This window comes from Brienomyrus brachyistius, chromosome 1 (assembly GCF_023856365.1).
Source record: "Brienomyrus brachyistius isolate T26 chromosome 1, BBRACH_0.4, whole genome shotgun sequence".
NCBI classification, from domain to species: Eukaryota; Metazoa; Chordata; class Actinopteri; order Osteoglossiformes; family Mormyridae; genus Brienomyrus; species Brienomyrus brachyistius.
Window position 1 is genome coordinate 55,521,107 of NC_064533.1, and position 13,928 is coordinate 55,535,034.

At 46.1% G+C, this 13,928-nt stretch overlaps 1 protein-coding gene across 19 annotated transcripts in view; it reads left to right on the forward strand.

Moving 5' to 3' along the window:
* The first annotated feature begins 395 nt into the window (after positions 1–395).
* Positions 396–13,928, forward strand: part of LOC125734633 (tensin-like) — a 63,702-nt gene continuing 50,169 nt past the window's right edge. For 9 of the 19 annotated variants that reach the window (XM_049006144.1, XM_049006143.1, XM_049006151.1 and 6 more), the window contains exons 1-3: positions 397–633; positions 8,694–8,808; positions 11,638–11,675. In XM_049006144.1, coding sequence (XP_048862101.1) covers positions 553–633; positions 8,694–8,808; positions 11,638–11,675 — 234 coding nt within the window. In that variant the 5' untranslated portion in view covers positions 397–552. Of the gene's footprint in view, positions 634–8,692; positions 8,809–9,498; positions 9,554–11,637; positions 11,676–13,928 lie in introns of those variants that run through there. The other 10 variants (XM_049006140.1, XM_049006142.1, XM_049006150.1 and 7 more) reach the window with 2 other exon arrangements.

Sequence of the window (13,928 nt, forward strand, 5' to 3'; positions counted from 1 at the left end):
AAGAAAGGCGGCTGTCTGTGGGTGGGGTTTGTAGAGAGGGCAGTAGATGCGGTGTGAGGGCATTTGTAGGAACACCATGCAGATTGAGGGTGGGGAAGCCATCAGCCAATCCCGTAGAGGTGAGGAAAAGAGAGAGGGATGGAGAAACCGAAGAGCAAAGATACTGGGGCAGGGTTGAGAGTGAAGGAGGTGAAAAGGGAGGGAGGAGCAGAGCACATGGTTCAACGAGGGGTGGGGATTTTTTAGATAAAGGCTCCCCCCCTTTGCCCTTTTGGAGACGAGTATTTCTCAGTATTCAGGAGGAGTGACCATAACGGCGGGAAAACAAGTTATATGAGGAAGAGAGGGAGAGAGAGAAGGAGAGAGAGAGGGAGAGAGAGGGGAATAACTGGGTGGGAGGGTTTGCCTAAATAAAAGAGCTCAAGTGAGCGAGGGAGTGAACAGTCACGGGCAGCGTGTTCAGCACTCTGGTGGAACATGGATGTGGGGCGTGAGAAGCGGGAGCACAGTGCAGCGCTGGCGGCTCGTCCCCTGAGATCCTGATCCGCCAGCATGCCTTCTGCCTCGTTCGGCCTGCCGGCGGCCCTGGCGGGCCGTGCGCGCACCTGGGTCTGCCTCTCCTGCATGTTCTGGGTGAGTGCCTCAGTGTGGCTGGGGTGGGTGGCATGGCTGGGGAACGGGGGGCATCCACCCTGCGCCAGATGCCCTGCAAAACCCCGATGAAACTCCCTTCCCTGGCCGCCCGACTTTGGCATGACCAGCTTGACACTGAGCTATTTCTGTCATGCCCTGTATAATTTAATCTGTTGCTCTTGTGCCGCTGCGGATGCTGTGTGTCCTGCCTGTGCTGGCCAGCTGTGACAACCCTGGCTTCACCGCTCATCCCGCTTAGATGCAGTCGAATATAAAATTAGATTTGGTTCCAGTCACCAGGCTCAGGAGCTTAGTGTGAAATGTCACCTCAAGGCAGTGTCACTGACTAAGCTGAGGGTAAGCTTTATAGCGTATGTCTGTGTGAGATTGTGTGAGGGTGTGTCTTTGCGGAAGCCTTTCACCAACCTTATAATTGAAAAAGAATAAACTTTCCTTTTTTAGGACACTTGAGCCCACGAACACTGTAAGAGGATGGCATGGGAAATAGAACAGGAGGAATCGGGAAGGCTCGGTGTCGTAGAGCCTGCTCGGTGTCTTAGTGTCTCACGTATTTATTAATGGCTGATGGGCCGTCTTAACAGGGTTAATGAGGTACCTGTGTAAGCATGATGGGCCTGAAGAGCAGGACAAGGAGAGACATCCAATCCTGGGGGGGGGGAGTAAGATGGTACCTCCAGGCTCTGAATTATAGATGAGATCATGATCACGATGCCATTCTCAAGCTTTCTGCACATTTTGTCGAGATTTAGGAATCATCAAAAAAAGAAAGGTCAGCTCTAAGGAGGTAATCCATCCACCAGGCTTTTTGTCCATTTTTATGATAAATGAATTCACAGAGGTGTATGAATGAGAGGAATTAAGGGAGTGGGATGATAAAGCTTGGTACCAAAGAGGTTGTCTCAAGTGTTCAGGCAACAGTTCAGTCTTAGGGGGATAGTCATCTAACTACTAAACCAAACCTCACAGCTATATCTGCTAAACAGAAACAAGTATTGATGCCCTGTGATCGATGCCCATTAGTGTCATTATGGATCCCTGGAACAGCGAGGCAGGAATTGTTTAAATGCACTCTGCTGTAAAGGGTTGTGATCTGCATGCGCATTGAGATACATGACGGTCCAGCCAGAAGATTCAGTTGGTCCTCCATCAATGGACTATTGTTTAGTGGCAGGAACAAAGGGAGTGGGAGATGTGGCACATGACGTTGGGGTCAGGCAGGGCAATCTCTCTGATCTCGCTCTTGACTGGCTACTTTAAGCACACCTCATTTGTCCGTCATATAGACCTGTAATTGAATTGTAATGTTCATACCTGATCAGTCTATGTTAGTGCAACAGGTGGTATGGTGGTTTTTGTCCCAGGAGTGGGATTGCATTATGTGTGTGTGAGGTGGGGGGGAATCATTCCCTATCTCTGACGAGTATCCGGCTTCATAAATGGGTGAAGTGCCCGATATGAGCTATAAATACAGCCCGGACTGCTTCTGAACAAAGCTGTGATCAGAGTGGATCGAAGAGAAAGCTCCCGGCAGTTACTCAATATCCGACGTTTTCAGTGAAAGTCACGGCGCCGTTCAGCAACTCTATGACCGCCCCCCAGCCTGAAGGTTGGGCTGAGTGGTGGAGCAGAAGGATGCAGTTCAGTGATGGAGCTTGACTGAGGGGATCACGGACAGCACAAGCTGAGACCACATGTAGCTCCTCCAAAGCGATTCCCGACCTGAGAGCCACACAGTCTGCCCCTGTCTTTCTGACATGGTCTACAGGGTCTCCTGCCTCATCACTGCTGTTGCTCTCTGATGCACATATGAGGAAAGGATTCCCTAAACGCTCACAAAGGAAATGCTGAGAGAGAGTTTGTGTTGGTTACAAGGGGAGCCATATCCGTGCTTCCTCTGTATACTATGGGTTCAGGGCCAGTCAGCCCATCTTCTGAGGGTATAGTGACTTAGAATACCATTGGTGCCTACCCAACCAAACCCTCCAGCAAAAAATGCCCCACCCATTAAACAGACCTTATACTACGGGACCGTTGAATGCTTGAATCTGATTGGCTGACGAACGTTCTGAGGTGTGCAATTATTTTCAGATAAACGCACGGCGAACGTAGTTCCAGGTAGCTCTCTTGACCGCATTACAGTTCCATATCACTTCGCATAGTTAACTGTAATAACGGAAATTAGCATACAGTACCTATACAGCACACAGGACTAACAAAAACAACAACATGACAGACGATTTTCCGAAAGTAAATTTTAATATTTACGGTGAATATGAAACTTTCAACAACTGGGCTGCAGCAGTATTAGTTAGCCTAGTGTAGCAACTTAAAGGCTACACATGACATTTCTCACTAGCGAGGTAATAACAGCGCTGCATCTTAAAGCAGACTTACAGTTTAGAGACGGTGCTTCAGAACACTGTTGAGGGACACACAGAGGTAGCCTAATTCATACAAGCTCTCTCTCTGTTTCTCTTTCTCTGTGTCTCTGTCTCTCTCGCTCTCTTTCTAATAACTTCATTATTAACTGCATTAGTCTGCTATCAATGGCTCAAGCCTCCATTGCCAGCTTTAAAATGACGTTTTGGAACTAGCAAAAGAGCCGTTGGATGAGATGCGGAAGAAATAATCCTACTCACAATAGCGATTTAAGTAGAAAAACCGGACGAATCCCTTGAAATATATCATCTGATCGATGTCTTGAGGTGTGGCAACCGTAGTATAAGCGGAATAATTGACTCCGGACCGTTGAATTATTAGAAAATAATGCACACCCGAGGTGTAACGGCCACTCCGCTTCGCGTCGTGGCCGCATTACCACCTCGGGTGTGCATTATTTTCTAATAATTCAACGGCCCGTCGTCAATTATTCCTTACTTGGTCGATGGTCTGCACTGAAAAGGTCAATATCAGAATGGTGGGTATGGGGAAGGTCTGTAATCTGAAGTTAGCCATTTTGTCTTCTTCTAGGCAACTCTAGATGAGTGCTTCAGTGAAGCACCCTGCTTCTTAAATGGGCAACATTGTTAGTTTGAATAAAGATTCCTCTACTGACAATGACATAATGAGGGGAGTTCATCATGATGGAGTGCAAAAGTAGGAACAGGGATCATGGGTCACACATGGTCTATATTTAAAGTGTCCCAGGTCTTTTACAATGGAAGGATCATTAGAAGCTGAGATGTTTGTTGCTATGATGAATTACTGAACACCATTAGGGCACGAGTAGCTGCCTTCCCACCCGTTGACCCGCTTTGAGCGAGACTGCAATGCTCAGCACAATTTCCCTGAGCAGGTTAGCTTTCCCAATAATATGAACATGCACCTCTCCTCTGTGAAGAATACTTAGTTTAAAGTGGAGCAGATGATGAAGAGCCTGATTAGCTATGATATTTTTTGCTGGGGGCTTATTGGTGGACAGTGGAATGATATAACCCATCATAGTCATTGTGAGCTTGAGATCTGAGAGGTCCTCAGACTCCAAATGGGCCACCTGGCTAACCCTGAGGTTCTCTGGCACCGATTAGTTAGATTATGTTGTTCTCTCCAGCCTTCCAGGTGTCAGGTACTGGAGCATGCTTGCTGTCCACATAGCTAGTCATATGAAGACATGAAGACCATCAGTGGAGAAGCTGGAGGAGACATGTGTGCTATCTTTCAGTAACTCAGTATAACTACAGAATATCATTGATATGCTGGTGATGGATGCTACAATGGGTTTTTTTTATCAGCCCTATTCCTGGGTCACTGGATAACTGCCTCAGTTGGGGCCATGAATGCTGCAGGTGAGGGGCTGCAATCAGTGTTTGGAGTGCCTTGGATAATCTTGTTCCCAAATGAAAAGCACTGATTATCTTTCGTGAGGAGATTTGGTTACATTTCTCCAACTGATTTACACTGCCCACCCCACCACCCCTGACCCAAATGCACTGCTCTGTTCAGGAGAGGTGACGCTACACAGGGAGGGAGGAATCTACTAATCTGCCAAGGACAACGATGCACTGACCCCCCCCCCCCCCCCCACCACCCTCCCAAACCCCGGTTTGTAAAGCAACTCCTGTACGGGGCAACTATACTGGTATCATCTCCTCTGTCTCACATTGAACTTGAGTAATCAGAGACGCACTGGGCTCTAGGTGGCCTGGTGCTGTGGGATCATCATTTTGCCTCAGTTTCAGCCACAACTGGGATCTGGGATGGGTCTCCTGGAAGCAAAGTCACGGGAGGTTAGCTGGGCATTACAGGTCGACAAAGACCAGCTGTGAGATTTCAGGAACTGGAGGTTTCTGGAGAGACTGTCCAAAAGTGGCATCATTCATGTAAGACATCCAGTTTGCCATTGGCAAAGTGACACAAATGTATCACCACACAGCTCCTAACAATGGCTCATTCCAGCCCCTGATAACAGCCATCCGCAGGCATGTGCAAACCCACAGGCCCCCTGAGCTGTCCCAGTAACGATGCACTCCAGGGCTGTGGCCCACAGACAGGTCTGCTTCCACTAGGTTTATTCTTATCGTTGATTTAGAAACACATGGTCATCTTCTTGCGAACCACCACTCTAGCCATACATCTATTTGGGATGCTGGAGGGTCGCCCCCTAAAGTGACTTTTAAGTGTGTCCTCAGAAACAGCAAACTTGGCCTTGACTCACCGTTGAGCTGAATGTGAAGCTTTGCCTTTGCCTTACCTTTTCATAACCCTCCTCCCCCAGCCGTGTACAGTCCCAGATTCGGGTGGGTCGCCGCAGTACCCTACTTACACATGGGGAGCCGCATTGTAGGAACCAGATTGGGAACTGTCTTGACCCGCTGTTTGTCATGCGCAATCACACACACACAGACTGCAGTTGTTCCCTGCTATCGCGTGAGGCTCCCTTTGCTGGTCTCTTCTGAGCTCTCACCAGCCTGATCTCCATGTCGCACCTTTGACAGCAGGTTCTGTTCGTCAGAGCACAGAGGTGAGCTGAGGGTTGTTTTCGTCACTTATATCTCCCAGCATTCTACTCGGTAGATCATTCTGTACAGGAACAGGCCTGCAATCCTCAGGAGAGGCTAATTTTGAACCAGTTGAATAAGTGCTTACAGGAAGTGGTGGCATGGGGCCAAGCCACACGTCTCAGTTAGGGGAGTGTGTGGCAAAGCGGGTGAGGATGTTGTGCCCATGAGCGGAAGGTCAGTGGTTCAAATCCTAGGGTTAGCAGAGTGCTTTTCTCAATTTGAGCACGGTCCCTAACCCTAATTGCTGCAGAGACTGTGTTATTTTGAATAAATAAAGCATCTGTACTTAAGTTGCCCACCCGGTAACCATGTTCTGCACATCTTCTGAGTGTCATCACCTGTCTTCTCAGCTACATGCTGACAGGTTCATGTGCAGGAGCAGCTATATTAGATTAGGAAACAATTAGGTAGATTAGCTAGGTTAGTAAAATATTCTTGAATTCAGGAGGGATGTGCAGCAGGGATGCACGAGACTCAAATTTAGATATGCACCAATCCACCGGCCAGGGACCGGAATCGGGCAATTTTCCGTGTGCTCGGCCTGAACCAGAGACCAGCCGGTAGATCTGTATGTTTTGGGTCATTATCCTGTTGGAGAACCCATGGCGTGCGACTGAGGCTGAGCTTTCTGTCACTGGGTAGTATGGTATCGCTCAAGGATGTCTTGGTATTCTTGAGACTTTATTGTCCCCGTGCCAGATGCAGCAAAGCAGCCCCAAAACAAAACCAAACCCCCTTCATGTTTCGCAATAGGTATGGTGTTGTTTTCTTTTAAAGCTTTATTTTTCCTTCTGTAAACATAGAGCTGATGTGACTGGTCAAAAAGCTCCAGTTTTGTCTCCTCAGTCCAAAGGACATTCTCCCAGAAAGTTTTGGGCCTGTCAACATGAATTTTGGCCAATTCCATTCAGGCATTATCTTTTATGTTTTTCTATCAATATTGGAGCCTCCCTGGGTCTTCTTCCATGAGCTCCTTTACTTTCTGGGGTCCATGTTCAGTGTGGTGCACACAATGATACCAAACAACATAGTAGCATGTTCTTTCCCATTAAATAGGCTGAATGGATGATGAAAAGCTTAAAGACTATAATGCAAGGATAAACAGCCTCTCTAGGGGTACCAACAAATCTGTTCCATACATGGATATCTTTGTAAAATATACAACAAATCATTTCTTTGGTTTTTTGGTTTATCACATACTAAAGGCATGCAGGTATACATTAGACAATTGCTTTTAATTGAATGACTTTTCAGGAGAAATTACGCATTGTTTCAATGAGCTGTAGGAATACCAACAAATTTGTCCATGTCTGTGTTTCTCATACCGAACCTCGCTGTTTTACGCAAAAATTATGACAAATAAAGTTAAGCACCCAGAAGTAATGTTCTAATTTGGATGTAATTTGGATGTAATTGTACATGTGCAGACCATCGATGTAAATGTTTTGATTTGCAAGAAACTGGAAGGTCTTGTAACCAGACAGAGAGGGTGCCTCGTTACACAGCATTACCAGCACGTGATGGAGTTTTATAGGGGTTGCATTATGGGTTTACATGGGCCGGGTGGTCGTATCGTGCTATTGCTCAGCATGTGGGACATGCAGATGTCACAGTCACCTGATGGTGAAACCAATGGACATATGAGGGCACCCATACACGTCGTGAAGGTTCTGGTCCCCTAAGTTAGACAATACCAACGGAGGATTATCGTATTGTGTGGCAAACATTACAGAACCCCATGACGTCTGCGAACACTCTGTGTCATCCCACACCGTGTTTCAATGACTGGCATCAGCCTGACTATGAGTTCACCATCCCATGCATAGGTTGGGATGGACACCCGCGCAGAGACGGTTATGTTTGGAGTGGTGCCATAACTGGGAGGCATGGATTGGTAATGAGTGGCGCCGTACCATGTTCAGTGATGAATCTCATTTCTGTAGTACCACGGATGACCATCATGTGCGCATATGGTGGTGCCAAGGGGAGAGGGCCAATCCTGCCAATGTTGTGGAGAGACAGACCTATGTTACTCCTGGCATCATGGTGTGGTGAGCCATAGGGTATGACTTCAGGTCATCTCTGGTAGTGATTCGGGGGACCCTGAGGGCACAGCGCTACGTCCTGCATCCGCATATCTTACCCCTTCTGAGACAGCACCCTGACACAGACTTTCAAAAAGACAATGTCCAACCACACACCGCATGTGTTCATATGGACTGCCTGTGTCATGTTGAGGTGCTCCTGTGGCCAGCAGTGTTGGTTTAATGGTTAGGGAAGCGCACTTGTAATTGAAAAGCTTGCAGGTTCGAATCCCCAACCAGCAAGGTACCACTGAAGTATCCTGAGCAAGGTACGCACTGCTCCCCAGCAAGGGCAAGTTACAACAGCTGTGCGTCAAATTGCCACAGGAGAGGATACAACGGCTGTATGACTCCCTGCAGTGTATCACATGTATCTGGGCCTAGGGGGATGCCACCCCCTTCTCACATGGGACCAGCATTGTGCCCATACTGCCAACTCTGTTGTATGTTTGATCTGATATAATCAGATAATGTATAGCAGCTCATTTTAAGTGTATTGTTATTTGTACCTCTCCAATCACAGAGCATTTTATTTTGAGATTTTGTTTAAGTGAGAGAAGATCTTGTCACTGATCTTCTGCAATTTAGGGGAACTTGTTAGGGGAAGTTTGAAAATTTTATATTTTTCTTTTTATGAAAATATTATTTTGCACTGAAATAAAGTTGATTTATCTTTGTACATGCTATCAATTATAGTTCTTAGAAAGAGAATCGGAATCAGCAAAAATCTGTATTTATAGGTCACACTTGGAACAAAAATCGGAAATTGGAATCGGCAAAGAAAATTGCAGTTGGTGCTTCTATAATGGAAATTATCAAAATAAAAAGTCAAAAATAAAAGAGGTGATACTTTTCAGAATGAAAGGTGTCGGCTGTATCATTCTGTGTAAAGGGGGATATGTGTGACTCCCCAAACTCTTTATTAATCCCTTTGTTCTTCTACCCCCCCATACAGCCAGAGGAGTTTGACTCAGTCCACTCGCACACCTTCCGGGCGAAGACCTTCAAGAGGAGCAAGCAGTGTGGCATGTGCAAGCAGACCCTTTTCGGTGACGGGCTGGTCTGTCGAGGTGAGTGATATGCTGGTGCTGTGTCGTGTACTCCTGCTTTAACACCATTGATGATTCAGTCAAAATGTTTCAAGATGGTGGACATGACTGTCATGGGAAGGAGAGTCAGCTGACCAGAACTTTCATTCCCATTAATTCCACCTGTCCCTCATTCACGAAAGGACAATTCTTATGAGTTATAAATAGCGAATGTCCTGTATGCACTATGAAAAGTAAGGATAATTCTGTCAAGAAGGCAGGGTGAAATGCATGATGGGACAAGGCAGGAAGCAGGTTTCGGTGAATGACCTCACAGCAATGTTTCTCTCTTGATCAGCTACTTCGCTCCACTGCTCCTGCTGGTTATTTGTAGCCCGGCTGTGATGTGCCGTGGCTAATGTTTCATTCTGCCATTGGAGGGAACGCTGATAGCAGTGGGAGTACCGTCAGGATGTCTCGGTGGGCTGCATGGCATTATCCCAGATAAAGCTGCGCTGATGAGAGAGTGTTACACATGCGAACCAAAGCAGGGAAAGTGGGACGCTTAGATGCTTCCTAGTAGAGCAGAGTCAGCAGACTCTGAGGCATTGTATTCCATGGGTTTTTAGTTGGCACAGGAAGTGTCACCAATTGTGTACCTAAGTGATGAACAACCCCCTCCCTGCTTCCAGGCTAATTGTCAGCACCCTGAGTCGTTTGTCTGCTTTCCAGCTTTACGAATTGGGCAGCCTTCACTGCGAGTGCAAAGTGAACATATGACGTGGAGGTAATCCACACAGATTGAGTACAGCACCATATACAGTGAGGCAAAAAAGTATTTAGTTAGCCACCAATTGTGCAAGTTCTCCCACTTAAAAAGATGAGAGATTTAAGATGAAACGTGGCTGGGTCTTTCAGCATGACAATGATCCCAAACACACCGCCCGGGGAATGAAGTAGTGGCTTCATAAGAAGCATTTCAAGGTCCAGCACAATTGCTGGGTGACTACATACTTTTTTGCCCCACTGTACGTGTAACCTGTAGGTTAAATCACACTTAACACGTGCTGTTAACACATAGATAACCAATGCAGAGTCCTCAGGCACTTCCAAAGGCAGCTTTGATTAGCCTGGAGACAGATGCTCATGCTAACACTTCCATTTTCAAAACCCTGAAGACACTCAGGATGAGGGTATTTAAGGAAGAACAGAAATCCTGGCCTGAGACTTTGTAAAGGACTGGACTGTCAGTTTTGGAACATAACTATTGAACTATGAAAGCATTGTCCCAATTTGTAATATAAGTATTAAAATGCTGTGTTATTAGAGGACAGATGTGTTTGTTACTCACTCATTGCAGCTCATTTACAAGATGCATATACTCATAAATGGCCGTATTTACATTTCTGTGGGGGCTTCCCGTGTCTCATGGTCGTCAGTATTTCGCCATACCACTCTCTGATTGGATTAGGACCACTGGAGCCTCTTTCAGTCCAAAAGCAGCAAACATACTGAAACTCCTCCAGGAGAAGAATGAGTTCTCCAGACTCCAACTCGAGTTACCATGTATAAACAGAACAGTGACATTTTCCTCCATGAATGCTGACCACATTAGTCATAAAGTATGTAAATATTCTTCAGTTTCATACAGTTTTGTGCATAGCTTCCTCTGCCTGATGAGTTTGCATATGACATTTCTCTGATTTCAAGCTGCCTAGTGGAGACTATCATTATAATATTTCAAATAATAAGGTGAAACATAGAAAAAATTTATATGAAATACTTTATGTGCAAGTTCATAATAAACAATATCTGTATTGTGACACCATCTAATTTATCCATCCTCCCATCTTTCACCCACTGATCGACATGGAGCCATGTAACATACTCAATAATAATTCCTCAATATCAGTTAGCATATGGCTATGGCAGAGTTATGCCATGTATGCCAGCCTTAGCGTACTGCTAGCAGGGAAGATGCTATCAAATGGGGAGGTGAAAATCAAAGTATAAGCATGGAGAAAGTGGTAGCATGTTGAGAACACAGCTCTGTTTCATAGCTTAAATTGTATACCATGGATGGGATTGCTGTTGCCACACAATGCCACTAGAGAGCAGCAGACTAGAGAGTATTTTAATACACACATTCCCAACATTGTTTTGATTTAAGATGTTTTATTGGCCATGTACAACAAGTGTACTGTAATGACTCACACAGTGCAATGCAAGTACCACAAACGGCTAACCTGTAGGACTGCAAAAATATCACACATTTGTCTGATATATCAAACCAACACTACAGTATGTTTTTTATTGTGGCTATTCCGATTTACTTACAGATTTAATAATAATTATGTCTTTAAAATATGATCCTTAATGACATTAACTGAAATTTCTGCCAGGTGAACCAGTGTCTGTGGGGTGGTTCTGGAAATGATTATACTGCACAAAGTGACCACGGGATCCCAGGAAATTAAGTGCTGCTGTGGGAGGTGGTGAGGGCTTTGTGAAATTTAGCGGAGTACAGCAAACTGTGATCTGGGGGGGGGGGGGGTGTGATGTCCTCTCTGGCAGAACCCAGCCCAGTCCGTCGGGACCAGGGACCCATTACAAGCGGTCTGAGTGTAGTAATTCCTATCCCAATCCCCCTCCCCTCCCCTCCATCCCCCCTCCCACTAGACAGATCATGAGCCCTCCCTCCCTGAGTGTGCCTGAAGAAGAGCATGGGTCACAGAGAGTTACAGGCAGAATCTTTTAAAGCATAACAAGTAATATTAAAAAAACTCATGTGGCCCATGAGTGGGGACTGGTTCACATTTCACTGCTGTGTCCAGTTGGACTAATCGTTTATGTTTCGTCTCCCCCTTCCAGTTTGCCGGTTAACATGCCACAAGAGGTGTGAGGTGAAGGTAAGTGGACGGCATCTCTGACATGTCAAGCTGGATGGACCAGGCATTGGTAGGCTACCTGTCCCTTATATGGAGTAGGTGTTGCTCCTGGAGAGGGGTGGAGTTTGTGGGGGGGTGCATTTTACTTCTCCCTGCTTTGTGGGCTTGCCTAATGTTCCACCCTGGAATATCTCTGGGATGTGCAAACAGCAGCAGTGTTTGATTTGGCTGTAGCATGGCGTGCTCAGACTCATCCATCCTAAAAATACCCCACCCCACCCCACCCCACCAAGTGCACCGACAGAAGGGGTCATAACATCATGTGCTGGTTTTTGGAGTGGCAACATGTCAGAATAAGAGATGAGTACTGAGGAAAGTGAGATGAGGAGGGAAAGGAGGCTCTGCATGCCAGGTGGGTGGAGCTCCAGTTGTGAGAATGGGACAACGCCCCCTGCTGGCAGCACTTATAGCCATGTCTGCTATTGCCTTCTTTGTGCATTCATTCAATACATTCATTCAACACTGACTATTGCATGGGTGCTGTCAATCATTTTTTTCCCACTGCATATACTGGAAGGCTGACAGTGATCAGAAATGGGGGGGGGTTCTTTTTTCAAATTAACCTGTGTTAAAGGCCGGAAGACAAACTATGTGCAACTCGACACACTCTGCATGAAACCACACACTTGGTATGGGACTGTTATCTGAGTGAGGTGAAGAAGAGGTCTGTATGTTTGCAGAGGGAATCTGTAATGGCCGTTTAATATGATGAACTCCATGGTGTGAGGAAGCATCATGTGAGAGCTTGAACAAACAGCCAGTTAGCAACGCTGACAGTTTTGCCCATGGTCTTGCGTTCCACGGCCCCCTACTGATGGTTTACGAACTTTGGCCACTAACTTAATGTCATCTCCATTATGTGAATGAATGGTTGCCTTTGTTTGGCTTGGAATTGTTTTACTGTCCACACAATGCATTCCTTTATTTGCTAAGAGATCTAAGAGATGGGGGGGTGTTGAGAGAGTGATCCCCCCACAGGAGTGGCGCCCCAGGTTTCTGGAATGGGGTCCACACAGACAGTCGTTTTCTAACCAAAAGAATCTCTGCACTTCATAATGTCTGAAGGCCGTGAGAGCTGATGCTCTTGTAAAATTTATTTTGGGTAATTGTCTGACTCTGTCAACGTTTCATGTCTAAACACCCTGGTCCAGAAAAGTCAAACTAAGACACCTTAGCAGGTGCTGTGCATTAATCTGTATTCTGGGCTGAGCAGAGCTTCTGCAGACTCCTGTACAGCTCTGTGTAACTCAAAGAAGCTGAGGGCAGGTGCAGGGCAAGATGACAGGCAATCTGATGAGGGGATCCAGGGGGTATGAAGGTTTCACCGGATGGGGGCTCTGGTTTTTATGAGGGTGGCGTATAGCAGCCTTCGTGATGGTCAGGAGGAATCGAGGAACCCCATTTTCTGGGCATTATCCACTTTGGTGTCTCAATTGGAGGGCTGAGGGTGCCTTCCCCTGAACTGAACATACTTACTTACTCACCTTGTGTTCCTTCACGGCTGGGTGTGATTTCTGCACTTGGCTGTGAGCTCAGGATTGAGGGCATCAGTGTTCACCAGTAATGCCCTTTGCTAAGCTTCAGCACAGTGCCACCCCACGCAGGACGTGTCAATCCTCCACAGACTCCCCCACATTACAGTATCATGGATGTGTACGGTATCTGTTACTGAATTGCCAGCAGGCCTATTCAGGGCTGCACAATTAATCATAAGACCATCATCTCTACTCACACCTCAATGCAATCTAATTTCTAAGTTACAACAGTTCTTCCACATTGTACTACATCTGTGTTGCCGGGGAAGGTATCCACGAAAAAACAAGCAACTTTTTACAGTATGTGGAATCTTTTATTCAGTGCAGGATCTTCACTGAACTGGGACAATTCACCTTCCCATTTACTACACAATGAAAATTACAAACAAGTTTTATAAACCACTTATTATAATTCAATGGGAGGAAATGCGAATAAAAGAAAAAGATAAAACAGGAAAAAGATTCCCAGTACAGTTACAGTAGTGGCAATCCTGCGCCAAACCAAACAAACAAATTAATACATTGTTCAGCTTATATACAAATAAATGTTATATACGAACTACAGTGTTCATCCAACAAACACTTACCCCTTTTTTCAGTCGTTCCTCCACATGTGACTTCCTCAACACATCTCTTCATCCAGCAACTACCACCGGCTGAACTCCCAGATCAGACCACC